The sequence below is a fragment of the Carassius auratus genome, chromosome 18 (genome assembly GCF_003368295.1).
Source record: "Carassius auratus strain Wakin chromosome 18, ASM336829v1, whole genome shotgun sequence".
Lineage (NCBI taxonomy): Eukaryota > Metazoa > Chordata > Actinopteri > Cypriniformes > Cyprinidae > Carassius > Carassius auratus.
In genome coordinates, this window is record NC_039260.1 from 15,494,166 (window position 1) to 15,510,063 (window position 15,898).

Genomic DNA, 15,898 nt, shown 5'->3' on the forward strand with positions numbered 1-15,898 from the left:
ACAGCAAGTAAACTAAATAAAATAAACTACCAAAAGGCAAATTGAATGTGCAATATAAAGTAAATAAAAACAGTATTACAACTTCAAAACTTTTATTGGTGGCTTCCTGTGTTTCTTTTATCAGCACTTTGCTGAGCTATATCACCATATAAACCAGACTTTGGTCAGAGCTACTTACCTCACAATTCAATCAATATTAACAAATGTTTATATACAGTTTGAGCTAATCATCACTGCTCTCAGCTGAGCCAAAATCTTCCTAAATTTCCCATCCACACAAAAACCCCAAAATCCAAAGTTTCAATCAACAATCCTTAAATGTGGCCCAAGTCTAATCACATTACATTTAAGCAATGATGACATTAGGCAGCTGTTTGAACTAAACATGCTACAAATTGTCAACTGAAAATGGACATGAGCAAGATAAAGTAAGAGGTTCCCAGGAGATGCATTCAGAGCAGCAGACTGTTGGCAGAGCAAATATCATCTGTCTCTGCAAAAGTGATGGTTTCAAGTTTCAGCTTCCTTCATTACCTAAAGCATCAGGTGGAAAGGACATCTCTCCGATTTACAAACAGCTTTGGAAATGAATAATACTAACATTTTGCATTGATTTTAAACCACTCCAAGCCATCCCAATAAAACCAGTTATTTAGTTCAGGTTGTTACAAACTCATTGAGAGCAGTCTAGAGCATTTCACATCAAAAATAAAATAAAACCTATTAATATTAAACATGCATTGGCAATCTTTAATTTCTCTTGAGCACTTCGAGAAAGTCCAGTAAATTTGGGGTTAGCTAACATGCCAGGACAAGACTTAATACCTAATTTGGCAATATTATCAGCTCATCAGTATACTGTATGATGTCAGCACACTCAGGTTCCCAATATTCATTGAGAAAATGGCAAATTTAATCTTCCAAGGCCTATAACAGCAGCACCATATCAGAAAACTATCAGAGCTAAAAGCTACAAACTTCATACATTTATCTCAGGTGAGGTCAAAGGAATTTCTTACTTTTTGCTGGCATCACAGACGTCAACAATGTTGGAGAAGAGGTGGTGATGGTCCGTTTTGTTAATGATCTCGCTGAGCTCATTTGAGTTCTTAAAGAGACGGACGAGGATCTCCAGACTGTGTAAGTAACTGTGCTCTGATGAAATTACCTCAAATATGGCCTAAGGGAAAGAAACGTAATTTAGGCATTGTATTACAGCTTTCTAGTTTCAATTATTACATATATCGTGCTCATATTCCTGAGGATCTCTCCTAACTGACAAAAAGCAGGATAATAACAGGTGACAGCTGGCACAATTCTCTTTACATATCTGGAACTTTCTTTCATATGTAAACTGTACTTGCCTTAAACTTGAGGAAATGCTCAATAAAATTTTCTATAACAACATGTATTTGCAAAAACACAGTAAAAACATTCATTTAATTAACATTAAATTTATTTATTATTAATGGTCTGTTTTGTCCAAGTTTATATATGATCAACCTTTATCAGCCTAATGTGTTTGGAACAAATTAGGGTAGCACCGATGTATTGGCCACCGATATTTATTGGCCGATTTATGATTATTTTAAAGCTATCTGCATATTGGATATGGCATGAAAAGGTCTGATACGGATGGTTTATTAATTAACTGAATGGAGACAACGAGTTCCATGTGTGTTGCATGATCCAATGTTTTTTTTTCAGGGCAAAATAATTAAATACTTGCCAAAACAAAATGAAACCGGTACAAAATATAGTTTGTCAGGCAGCATAGTACAGCCATTTGCAAACGTGATGCTGAAGCATCCAACAAGTGAGATGCCTGCTCTCAGCTGTAAATTCATCATTAGTTAAGTCACAATGGCAATGCGTTAGAGTTAACAGTTTAACTGAAGATATGCCATGAACCACCAAGAATTAGGCCTACATTTAAGTGAAAATGAATAGCATGTAATATTCAGCTTTTTGTTTGAAACCAGTGTAGAACATGGATTCACACAAGGTCACATCATGCACATGCAGTGTTTCTGTGAATGGAGAAAACAGAAAACTATACAGGCTACATAAAAAGCAATATACTGGCCTATACACAAAATATATTTCACTTAAATCATTAACAGATTTAAAAAACAAAAACAAAAAAAGTTTTGGATAATTGTAACATGCTCCGAAGGTCATGAAAAAAAAAAATGTCAGAAAGCAGTTTCCTTTATTTTACAAAAGCATTACAATTTTGAATTATGTTTTTCATCTATCTGTATGACAAAGCAGCATTGGTATGACCATAAATTACGGAGTAACAGCTGGGAAAACATCGCAGTGATCACCTCGATACCTCAAGCCCAATTTTTTCTAATTTGACATCACAGCCTGTTCATTATCAAAAAACAAAAACAAAATACAGTTAAAGAAACATAAAAAGTTACACTGGTCAATTTAAATACCGTAATCCATAGTACAGTCTGTGCCATTCAGTGTGACCAGCGCCTCACTGCTGATATAGCCTATAGGTAAAGGATGATGTTTTTTACGTCGATAATGCAAGTGAAGAACAAAGCTTGTAGTAACCTTATACAGTAGGTTAGCATCCAGATATTTCACAAATATGGAAACCATTTGTGCAGAATGAGAGAGGTAGGCTTCAGTTTAGTTTTGAAATTAATTCATTTTGGCTTGATGCTTATGACTAGCCTAAATACAACTTTAGAGGATCTGTTGTAGAGAGATAAAAACTAAAATAGCCTAACTGTAGATTTGGTCGTTGGTTAATCTAGAAAAGATGCTGCTCTATTGGCTGTGACTAAGAGATCAATGGCCCTATTTTAACGATCTGAAACGCAAGTGTCAAAGGGCGAAACACAAGTAACTTTGTGAGCGGGTCTTGGCGCTGTTGCTGTTTTCCCGGCGGGATAAATGGCTCTTGCGCCCGGCGCAAATCTAAAATGGGTTGGTCTGAAGTAGCTTCATTATTCATAGGTGTGGTTTGGGCGTAACGTGAAATAAACCAATCAGAACGTCATCCAACATTCCCTTTAAAAGCAGGTGCGCAAGTTCCATTATGGATTGCTATTATTATGGCGTATTTACCAGGCGCACGCCAGGAGCGGTTCACAGCCGAGGAGACTGATGTTCTTGTAAGAGCAGTGAAAGACAGAGAAGTTGTGTTGTATGGGGATGGGAGAATAATTAGCCTGAATAATTTGTAAGCTAGATTTATGCCTATTTTTTTCACATCTTCGTGGCACACCACAATGATTTCCGTCATCTCATGTGTTAATATTTTTTTAGTATAACAATTTATGATTTGCAAAAATAACTGTTGCATCTGTGTAGATTACATGAGCAAAGTGTATGCGCATTGTGCACGCTATACATTATGGTCAAGCATGCGCCCTTAAAATAGCATAATGAACAACGCGCAACGCGCCACTGACTTTAGACTAGGTTTTTTCTGGTCAGTGGCGCAATTGTTTAATGGAACAGCAAAATAGCACCAGGGATTGTTTGCGCCGGAACACGCCTCCTTTTTTGCGCTGAACTGCCCAGGGAGCGCAAGTTCATTCACTAGTTTAGCGACGTGCTTCTGTGGAGGGAAAAGCGCGCTTTGCGCGGGTGCAAAATAGGAATGACACATGCGTCTGTGTACAAAGTCAATTGCGCTGGGTGCAAGATAGGGCCCCAAGACTTTTTTTCTCTTCTGAGTAAATTAAATGCTGTACATTATTATTATTATTATTATTATTATTTTTATTGGCAAAAAAAAAAAATCATTTTTAAATAACATTAGTAACTTTTCCAACACAGTTTCACAGTGGAACACAAGAACAGAAACGTTCAAATACTGATTCTGGTCGGAGTGAACCAAAATCCTATCAGTGCATCTCTAGAACAAATATGACGTGTGGAATTTAATGCAAAACCAACCAAGATCAAAAAAGAGAGAATGAAAAAGTCAGGAATGCCGACATGTGGAACCTTACCTCTTGTCTCTTTCGTTCTTCTTGACTCAACTTCTCAAACTTTCCACTTTTTTTAACCTGGAATACAAAATTGAGGATAAGCACCTCAATAAGTAATTTAATTATACATAAAAAACACCTTTCAGGATAAAGTGATAAACAGTGCAGGTAATCTACTAACAACACAGGCACAAACATGATTAAGACGACATGATTTTGGGGCATTAAATAATGGTGCAAATACCTGTAAATTACCACAAACCTTAGTAAATGACCTTGCATAATTCCCCTAAAATTTGTGTCTGAAAGTACTACTTGCATGTCATCAGCAAATCCTGATTTTAACAGGATTTTAACATCAACAGAGGGTTTGTGCTGGGGGAAATTGATAGTAAATCTAAGCATGAGAGGCAAGGTTAATCTTCTTCTAATGGTTAGGGCAGACTACTTTTATAACAACTGCAGACAAAATAGTAGAGTCGTGCAATATTTGTGCCTACAATAGTATTAATGGCTACAACATTTTAGTACATAGTTTAGGGGTGACCCTGAATAGGCAACGATTCGATGCTACTACCAATCTCACAGTCGAATATTCATGGGTGTTATTGATTATGCCATTCTGACTATATGGGGGGGCTCAAATGTCTGATTTCACATAGAACTTGCGTTTTTCTTCCAATAAGTTAATATGCAGCCTATTATGATAAAGCCGTGAATAAGAATCTGAAAATAAGAAGCTTCAAATTAATATTTAAAAGTGTGTGAATAAATCCACGACAGAGGATCATCTTGGTGGCAGGGATTTAAAACTTTATCAAGACTCAAACTGACACAGACAGAGACTGGATTTTTTCAAACATCATTGATGTTAATCAAAGAACAAAAGAAAAATATAAATCCTTGGACTGTTCTAGTCGCTGATTAACTTTTATAGCTTGAATAAAGATTAATATGTATAGTTTCTGCATATATAAAATAGTTTGTGAAGATTATTTTAAAATCACTTAAATTAAAAGTATGCATACATGTAGAAGTATGAAATATAAGAGGCTTATATAGTAGGAAATAAAGACATAAGCAAACAATTCATGCAGACGTCAGCGCTACATGATGGTAAAGATAAATATAAAGTTATGAAACTTTGTGTTCAGCCAAAACAATATGACCAGGAACAAATAATAGATTCATTGGACCAAAGATTGCCTTTTATATATACCCAAAACAAATAATATATCATGTTTAACCACTACAGAGTAATCAGAGCCAGCAACAAATATCAGAATGTCTAATCGAAGTAAGGCTGCTCTTGGCAGGATACATGGGAGCCATATGCCCCCTTGATCGCCATGGAGCTCACAGCTCCGAAATTGGCAATACAGATTTTCAAATAGGTGCTATCTTTATAAATAAACCACAAATTTGAGTTTTAAACAACTACATTCTTGCCTGAAAAATTGTTAAAACTACATTTCATAACACAATAACTGTAATATTTTGAAAATAATGCAGGTTTTCACCTCCTCCATTAATCCTCACTTGTTGGTTCGAAATGCATTGTGAGTTACCTGCTGCCTCAGGTTCACACAAGTCACCACTTGATGCATCCTAGATAAAAAGTTAAGTCATGTGTATGCAAATTAGTGTTTATTTCAGTTGCTATCTGCAGCGTTTATGGTCTTTTAGGGCAGGATAAGCGATATATTTAAACTGTTTAGGTTGAGTGTGTCTGCTGCGCACTGACGACAGGTAACTGATCCAACACAAAATATAGATTATTTCTTTGTGAACATAATTTTTCAGGAATTATTAAACATGAACGTATTAGTATCAGAAATGGATTTGAATATATTAGAATGAATAATACAATTATGTTGTTAATATTACTCTATAATGAAATGAAAAGCTTAGCTTACTATCTTGGAAATATAGCTTTATGTCTTGAAATCCGTACTTTATATAGTCAGTTATTTCTCTGAATAAATTCAGATTTCAGAATATGCTTTTTATCGTTTGTTTTATATGTAGAGGTCGTGTTGGTCTGATGTTCGTGAGTGTGTTGTGATGGGCCTGACAGACTTGTGACATTATCCACTCCTCCAGTGGGTAATGAATCAAGCACGACAACGTGGTGGTCTTTCTCGGCCTCGGGGAGCAGGGCGATCTGGGTGAGAGGTATGGAATGCTTCTAGGAGTATAGGGCCTAGGATGTCGTCTCTAGGGACCCAGGAGCGTTCTTCTGGGACGTAACCTTCCCAGCCGACAAGGTACTCTAATCTACCACCACGTCGCCGGGATTCCAGGATCTCCTTCACTCCTTCACTCAACACAATCATCCCTCAACAGCTCATCTACAAGCTGAGTCAGCTGGGGCTCAACACTTCGCTGTGCAACTGGCTGTTGGACTTTCTGACTGGAAGACCTCAGGCGGTACGGGTCGGCAGCAACACATCCAGCACCATCACACTGAACACTGGGGCCCCCCAAGGATGTGTGCTGAGCCCCCTCCTCCTCCTCTTCACTCTGCTGACCCACGACTATACACCGTCACACAGTTCCAACCTCTTTATTAAGTTTGTAGATGACACGACTGTGGTGGGTCTCATTAGCAACAAAGATGAGACAAACTACAGGAGTGAGGTGAGCCACCTGGCCATGTGGTGCAGTGACAACAATCTCTCTCTGAACGTGGAGAAGACAAAAGAGATTGTTGTAGACTTCAGGAGAGCACACATTCAGCACGTTCCTCTGACCATCAACGGTGCGACTGTGGAGAGAGTGAGCAGCACCAAGTTCCTGGGTGTGCACATCACAGAGGACCTCTCCTGGACTGAAAACACAGCAGCACTGGCCAAGAAATCACAGCAGCGTCTCTACTTCCTCCGCAAACTGAGAAGAGCCAGAGCCCCACCCCCCATCATGTACACCTTCTACAGAGGCACCATTGAGAGCATTCTGTCGAGCTGCATCACTGTGTGGTATGGCGCCTGGAACGCGTCCTGCCGAAAGACTCTGCAAAGCATAGTGAGAGCAGCTGAGAAGATCATTGGTGTCTCCCTCCCCTCCCTCCCCTCCCTCCAGGACATTTATGGAACACGTCTCACCCGCAAAGCCCTCTGCATCGCAGGTGATCCCACCCACCCATCACATAGCTTCTTCAGCCGGCTACCATCAGGGAGGAGACTGCGGAGTCTCCAGGCCAGGACCAACAGACTGAAAGACTCCCTCCCAAACCTGCCCCCCCCCCCTCTTCTTCCCCAGGCACCACTGAACTATGAACCCCCCCCCCCCCCATTATATGATGGCATGCACTAGTCACTTGTGCAGCATTGGTCTGCTCACTCACCGCTCACTACCTCATTCGGCATGGAACGTCATTCCACTACCTCATCAGTCATTTAAATAACTGCTCTTGGTCAATTGTCACTTGTCACTTTAATCAGACTTAAGATATTCTTAATAAGTGATTTTTTGCACTAAAAAATATTTTAACTGCACTGTTGTTCACTTCATTGATTTGCACTATATCTGTCATTTGTCTTGCGCTGCTTTATTTAACTTTATTTGTAACTTTATTTTTAATTTTATTATATGTCTTTTTTTATCATTCCCTTATTGTATAGTTGTATCTACATTGTATATTTGATCTAGTTATTTTTTAGGCTTTAATGTTAATGTTATCTGTATGCACCGGGGTCTGAGAGTAACGCAATTTCGATTCTCTGTATGTATGTACTGTACATGTGGAAATTGACAATAAAGCAGACTTGAACTTGAAGAAGGCTCTTTCCTCTAATAGTAATGTGAGAGGGGGTTCCTCTGTCCAGGCTCTGTGGAGAAAGGAGGGTGAAAAGGTTTTAGGAGTGAGACATGGAAGGTTGGGTGAATTTTGTATTGAGGAGGCAGTTGGAGTCTGTAAGTGAATGGGTTGACTTATTCCTGGATAGCAAAGGGGCCGATGAATCTGGGACTCAGTTTTTTACAGGGCCGGCACAGTCAGATCTTGCGAGTGGACAGCAAGACCTTCTGTCCCGGTTGGTAGGTGGGAGTAGGTGTACGATGCAGGTCGGCTGCCATCTTCCGTCTGCGCACTGCCAGTTGGAGGTGATGGTGTGTTGCATCCCAAACTCTCTTGCTCTCCCGTAACCAGTACTCAACAGCAGAATCATCAGAGGTGTCTCCAGACCCAGGGAATTGAAGGGGCTGGTAACCAAGTACGCACTGAAATGGTGTAAAACCTGTGGATTGCTGGCGGAGGGAATTCTGGGCGAATTCATTGGTATTTCTCAATAAACTGGTATTTACTGAGACCGGTAGAATATGAAAACGAGTAGTAAATGGATGGAGAATGAGAATCCTTGCAAACGGGAAGTGCACTTGCCGGATGGGGTGACCAGAGTAGACAGTGGAGAGAACACACCTCGGCGATGGTGAATAGCTTAATTAGTCTCAAACAAATATCTTCTATATATGAGTATAGAGAGAAGTCAGGCAGACTTTTAGCAATGCAGATTAAATTATTACAATCAAGTAAAGCAATTAATAATATTTATACAATATGACAATATGGTAATATGGCATCAGATGGAGATTAACAAAACCTTTACAAAATTTTTCCAATTATATACCAGTTATATACTGCAGAATCTCATTTACCTTCACTAATATGAATGGATCAAAATGGCTTTGTCCGAAATAGTGAAAGTGATGTGATATACAGGCATTCCATAAGATTAGGTAAGTACTGAATATCATTTATAAGATGAATGGCTCTAAAGATACATGTATTTTATCATTAGATGCAGAAGAGAGATTTTTTTTGGAGTTGCTATATACAGTGTAAAGCAGGGTATGTACAGAATATAAATAGGAGTGGAATATGTACATTATGAACAGCAGCAATGAAGGATTATATATGCATTATGAACAGCAGCACAAAAAAACATTTGGATGAGTGTGCAATAATATTGTTAAACAATGTATTCAATGCAAAATAATAGTAGTGCAATGATATTTTTATAGAAATAGTTTACTGTGCTTTGTACAGTAACAACTTCAGACAGTTTACAGTGTAATGGCTTGAACAATGTGCAGTCTGTGCAAAACATGAGTAGTGCAATACATGTGAAATATATGCAGTAAGAGAACAGGTGCAGGTTAGATTGATGGTGTGGCATTCAGAAGTGTCACAGCCTTGGGGAAGAAGCTCTCCCTGAGCCTACTAGCGCGAGAGCGTAGGCTCCTGTAATGCCTGCCATAAGGAAGGAGGGTGAAAAGTCCATGGTTAGGACGAGAGGCATCCTTGATGATGTCCCTTGCCCTGCCCAGACAGCGCTTGTGATAGATGTTCTCAATGGAAGTTAACTGGGTGCTGGTGATCCGTTGAGCAGTTTTCACTACCAACTAGAGTCTGCTTTGTGGTCAGATGCGGAGCAATTGCTGTTCCATACTGAGATGCAGTTAGTGAGTAAGCTCTCAATGGTACAGCGGTAGAATTCCACAAGGATCCTGGGAAAATTCTTAAGGCTCCGTAAGAAGTAAAGGTGCTGCTGTGCCTTTTTGACTAGGGTGGAGGTGTTAAGGGACCAGGTGAGGTCATCATAGATGTGGATGCCAAGGATTTTGAAACTCGACACTGCAGCTCCGTTGATGTAGATGGGTGTGTATGCATGGCTCATGGTCTGCCTGAAGTCCACAATGATCTCCTTGTCTTCAGCCAGGTGCTGCACCTCATCCCTGTAGGCTGACTCATTGTCATGCTTGATCAGACCTGCCACCGTGGTGTCATCTGCAAATTTGATTATGTTGTTGGAGCCATAAACAGGAATGCAGTCATTGGTGAATAAGGAGAACAGGAGAGGGCTCAGTACGCAGCCCTGTGGCACACCGGTGTTCAGAGTGATGATGGAGGATAAGAGGTTATCAGGAGATTGAGTGAAAATGAGCATTTCATCCCCCCCCCCCTCCCCTCTTAACAGACTGAGGTCTGTTAGTCAGAAAATCTAGAATCCAGTTGCAGATGGATGTGCTGATTCCAAGCTGGCTGAGCTTGGAGATCAGAGGTTTTGAAGGTAGTGGGGACAGTTGTTTGGGCCAGGGACAGATTGAAAATGTCCATGAAGACCTCAGCCAGCTGCTCCGCACAGGCTTTAAGCACATGACCAGGTATTCTCTCAGGGCCAGCTGCCTTCCATGCGTTCACCTTACACAGAGTGGAGTAAACATCTGAGGTGGAGAGTGGCAGTTCACTAGGTTGATGCTCAGCTTTGAGTGAGATCTCATTATTTCAATCAAAACGAGCATAAAAGTGATTGTGGTCGTCAGGGAGGGGGGCTCAGTGTTAGGTGTTTTGTAGTCTGTGATAGATTGTATGCCTTGCCACATACGTCGGGGGTCTGAAGAATTTTACAGAGTTGAATGGCCTTATTTACTTGATATACTCATCTTCCTTATATTGATTGAAAGTGAAAGTGAAAGTGACGTGACATACAGTCAAGCATGGTGACCCATTCTCAGAATTAGTGCTCTGCTTTTAAGCCATCCAAAGTGAACACACACACACACACACACACACACCATGAACACACACCCGGAGCAGTGGGCAGCCATTTATGCTGAGGCGCCAGGGGGGCAGTTGGGGGTTCAGTGCCTTGGTCAAGGGGACCTCAGTCGTGGTATTGTGGGTGGAAAGAACACTGTACATGCACTCCCCCCAACTACAATTCCTGCTGGCCCGAGACTCGACCTCACAACCACTCGATTGCAAGTCCGACTCTCTAACCATTAGGTCACGACTTCCCCATGTTATGATGTTGATGTTATGATGTTGATGGTGTTAAAATTATGCAGCCAAGCGATGATATCACTGATCATTATCTAGTCTTGTGTAAACTTCATATAGCTAAAGCTGTAAATTCTACTCCTTGTATCCTACTAAGTATGGTAGAACCATCATTTATACCACAAAAGACTGCTTTTAAACCTTTTTAATCTTCCTAAATTTATCTTAATTTCTTAGCACATCCAAAAATTCAGAAAAACGATGATGTAACAGAAACTATTGACTCTCTCTTTTCTAGCATTTTAGATACGGTTGCTCATTTACGCTTAAGGAAGATGAACCCTCTGAGGTCTAAGGGTATTTTTGGGGCCTGGAAAAGTTTTGTCATGCCCTGACATTTGTGCATTTTTTCAGTTGCTTATAAACATCTAAATGGCTAAAGTCTAATATCACTGTAATCAGCACAAACTGGGCTTTAATAATATGTGAGCAGCATGTACTGTACATGATTGTGTTTTTGAGGAAAAAAAATGTTTATGTGTGGTTAGTGAAAAACAAAAAATGTTAAATCACTTGAATAAGGCAATAAAACACATACAGAACATTGATTCCTAGGACTTTTGAGAACTGGAGCTTGTAGCCTAGAATTTTTCTTTCTAAATTATGTGAAAATCATCATCTTTACTCACTCACAGAAAACAATATATTGATTTAAATTTTCAAAGACACTTTTTGTTGGTTAGTCATATGCAAGTAGGCGTCAACTATCATGAATATCATTGTGATTTACACCTGAGAAGACAAGACCCACGTAATTAGCTGCATAATGAGCCTTTCAGTCAGGTGTATGACAGAGTGAAGAGTTACAAGAAAGAATCTGAGGACAAAATAAATTTATATGTTTGTAGTTTATTTAGAAAATATTTAATTATCCCAAAAAATAATTTAATATTCACTTGCGAGTGCAGTTAAACACTTTATTAAAGGGGGGGTGAAATGCTATTTCATGCATACTGAGTTTTTTACACTGTTAAAGAGTTGGATTCCCATGCTAAACATGGACAAAGTTTCAAAAATTAAGTTGTACGTTTGAAGGAGTATTTCTGTTCCAAAAATACTCCTTCCGGTTTGTCACAAGTTTCTGAAAGTTTTTTTCGAGTATGGCTCTGTGTGACGTTAGATGGAGCGGAATTTCCTTATATGGGTCCTGAGGGCACATTTGCCGGAAGAGCGCGCGCTCCCGTATAGCAGAGCAGAGAGAGGCTGTGCACAGACAATCACTGATCAGAGCGAGAGCGTCGCAAAATGTCACAAAAGGAGTGTGTTTTTGGTTGCCAGGACAAAAAAACCGGCACAGATTACCAAAGAAAAAACAGCATTAAGGGACCAGTGGATGGAGTTTATTTTTTACAGAGCATCAACGCAGTTGTGCAAGTGTTTGCACATTCTTTAGCTCCGCCCACACGTCACGCCTCCAGGCGCTCGTGTTTTTCCGGGAAAAATCGAGAAGGGTCTGTCTGCAGACTGCAAGACGGGGGCGTAACTTGAAGTGGGCGTAACTTGAAGTAGGAGGCGTAACTTGAAGTTGTTCAAATCACACAGAACCACGCGAGACCTCAAAACGAGATTTTGTCGGGATGCGTTCGAAACCGCATACCCTTTAATTAGGCACTTAATTTCAATAAGTACTAACTTAAGGAGCGCTAAAAGAGTTTATACTCTACAGCCTAAATGCGTATGTATGAAGAATGAATCCAAATTGTATATCATCATCCGCTATGTTGATCATGTGACCTACAAAGTTATAACAAGCACAAAAACGTAAAAGATATAAGTGACAGGTTTAATTATTGTATTTGTAATTATCTTGATAATGAAGAACGTTGCAGAAACGGCTGCCTTTTTATTTTGTGATTGTAGTATAGCCAATACTGTAGATTTTTTTATATATATATTTTTAACTCCACTAATGTGATCAAGTGTTATCCTTAAAACATTTGTTTTTTATTAGAAAACCCAAAATCGTTATCTCTTGAATATTTGTTAAATAATTTTACGTGAAAAAAGTTTTTCTTTTATAGCATCTCATACTATGAACACATAATTTTTTTTATTTACTGTTTTATGGCATTATGATTGTTTATTGTCAGATACAACCTCTTACCATGATCTTTTATGTAATAATTTGGCAATAATAATAAAAAAGTGGGTCAGGTGCACAAACACCTCACAGCGACTGCAATATCTGCACAAAGGGTACTTCGATCAGCTGCTTGAAGATCTCATCTTTGGAGAAGACTGTTGATTTGATACTCTAAAAATGTAAGTATTACTACTCGAAAATTAACATTACCCCATAATGAATTGCATCTTTTGCCCACCCCAACATTTACCATGCAATAATAACGATAAATGCCAACCAATAATTATATAATTTTTTTTTTCTTAAAATTACATTTTAGTAAAAGAAGCCAAATGTATTTTCTTTTGTGACACAGCTATACATGAATATATACACTAGTTAAATAAATGCAGTCGATGTGAATACATCCATTTTCAATCAAGCAATTAATACATTAATGGATAAAATATTTATATTTTATTTACTGACAACCAAAAATATGTCTAAATGATTAAAATAATGTATAAAAGTTAGCATCACAATAAATGCATACATGCACAAGTCAACAACACATGATACAAAGCTTCATTCAAACTTATTGTTCTAACAATCAAGTATTTACAGATGGTGAACCCAACATCCTCCTGCCATCTGAACACAGCTGATACAGTTCTGCCGCTGCACTTCACAATCGCACTCTTCTCAATGGGGATGTCGTTGAGCAACAGGATGAGGAAGACCTTGATGACGGCTCTCTGAACCACACAACCTTGAAGCTAGAGCAGGGGAACACGTGCAGGACAATCTGACTGCTGTGTCTGCTCCAAACTTTCGTGTGCCTGCACCCCATGAGCACGACTACCTGAAAAACATTTACACAGAGTTTACAAGTACATGATTTATTACTTTTGTAGTGGGCTAAACCACTGAAGTGGTTCAAATACATAAATAAATTATACATTTATCCAAAGTGACTTACAGTGCATTCAGACTATTAGTTTTTACCTAACATGTGTTCCCTGGTATTCGAACCCACAACCTTGCACTGCTAACGCAATGCTCTACCCCTTGAGCCACAGGAACACCAGTGTGTCCTTGAGCAAGGCTCTCTTCTCCAGGTTGATCAGGGGATTGTAGGCCCCTGTTATAAGAGCACTGTCAATCACTTCAGATAAAAGCTCCATCACATTTTTTGATGATGCTTTTGAAGCTTCTGAAAGTCAGCCTTCATTGTTTAAACATTAACCAGCTGAACAAACATTACCAAAATCACATCCTCAGTGTCTTGTGGTCTTTCTCTAGATGCTCTCACTGGCTCTGGGGTCACTGAGGATGAAGACACCACAGCAGCATCTGGTCCTGATGAGACGGTAAGAGCTGGAGTGATGGAGCATCTCATCTGTGACTCTCGATCATTTCCAGGATGATGCTGTGGTCTTCTCCATCCTCAGTGCACACACCAGTCTACAGACATGTTCATGTCCTACAAAAATACACAATACAAAAAGTCATTACATTATTCTTTTGTTTCAGGTTTTCCCTCTTTTTCACCTTTCCTTGCAGGTCCTGCTCCACCACAAAAGATCTGCAGCAAATGCACAGAAATCAAGAATAAGAAAGGAGGTGTAATAGTTGTTTAAAATTACATTATAATAAAATACAACTCAAGATTTAAAATGTTTCATTTATTTTTGTAGTGTACTTACACAAATCCTTTGATGGTAGCATTCCTTCATCAGTTACTCTACAGCAGATAAACACACATGTGTCTCATCTGTCCCTGTAACATCCAGACAAGAGTCAGTCTCCTCTGTTATATATCTGTGATATACTGCATTTACATGTTGAACTAATAACTGATGTAACTCACTTTTTATCCAACACAAATGTTCCTTAAATTATCAATATTGCAAATGGACAAATAAAATAGATAACTTATGTTTAGTTACTTTATGTAGATTTGTTTGTTTACATGACTCACATTCATCTATAGCAGTGTTGACAAAAGTGAATTCTACACAATATCACACACACATATCACTCAGACACCTGTTTCATGTCTGTTGGATGTGCTCATCTACAATACTTATCAAACATTATCCAGTCAGATGATAAATAGACATTTTAGTACTAGTCTTCAAGAAGTATATATAGTTTATGTAAATCTACTATTGAGTCGTGTACTTAATGGAGCTCCCCTGTTATTTATGCATTATAAAACATGTTTACAGCTAAATCACAAATATGCTATATTATGTAGGTCACAGACAGACTGAGCCTGTGATACCTGGGGATAGCGTCTTTTTTTGCTTATATGTTGCTTACTTTACGCCTTAGTTTTAATAAATTATTAACTCCAAAAACAATACCACTGTATGAAAATGACTTATACACTTCATTTTAAATAATTATTTCGGAAAAAAATAAGATTCTCACCGTTGTCTCTCACAGCAAGCTGTCATATTCGTCTTCTTTCCAGTTTAACGGCGGTTGGCATCCAGCTTATTGGTGCATTACCGCCCTCTTCTGTTCCGGAGTGTGGGTCAGATAATACGTTTTCCTACTAAAACGTACACTCTCACATTGTCCCCTAACATTAATATCTACACACACATCATGAATCAAATCCTGCCTAAAACCCCTGCCTCCCTTAAAACGTAATCAATATTCTACTCTGTGCCGCCATATTGCCATTAACTTATCGTTTTGAGGTCTCGCGTGGTTCTGTGTGATTTGGACAACTTCAAGTTACGCCTCCTACTTCAAGTTACGCCCACTTCAAGTTACACCCCCGTCTTGCAGTCTGCAGACGTACACGCTTGGAAAAATCGGTACAGACTATCTTTCTCTTATGAATATAATAAAACTAAATACTTTTTGGAGTTATGAAGGGTGCAGTACTACTCTATAGGTACTCAAGATTAACATGATATTGAGTGAAAACGAGCATTTCACCCCCCCCCCCCTTTAAGAAAAATCAAAGCTGACTTTCAAAGCTGAATTTTTAGCATCACTGCTCCAGTTACACAGATT

General features: G+C 39.0%; 1 protein-coding gene and 1 long non-coding RNA gene across 4 annotated transcripts in view; both read right to left on the bottom strand.

Moving 5' to 3' along the window:
* Window positions 1-15,898, bottom strand: part of LOC113118538 (rho guanine nucleotide exchange factor 26) — a 97,895-nt gene that overhangs the window by 50,356 nt on the left and 31,641 nt on the right. For both annotated transcript variants that reach the window (XM_026287782.1, XM_026287783.1), the window contains exons 5-6: window positions 3,984-4,040; window positions 1,020-1,180 (exon numbers count right to left, since the gene is read on the bottom strand). In XM_026287782.1, the coding sequence (XP_026143567.1) occupies window positions 1,020-1,180; window positions 3,984-4,040 (218 nt within the window). The remainder of the gene's footprint in view (window positions 1-1,019; window positions 1,181-3,983; window positions 4,041-15,898) is intronic.
* Window positions 13,328-15,666, bottom strand: LOC113118539 (uncharacterized). 2 transcript variants are annotated; one of them, XR_003294333.1, is made up of 4 exons: window positions 15,302-15,666; window positions 14,572-14,645; window positions 13,871-14,450; window positions 13,328-13,727 (listed from the first exon to the last, which is right to left on the bottom strand). It is a non-coding gene; the product is annotated as an uncharacterized LOC113118539 (long non-coding RNA). The 2 variants fall into 2 exon arrangements; XR_003294334.1 differs by lacking the exon at window positions 15,302-15,666 and adding an exon at window positions 14,847-15,245.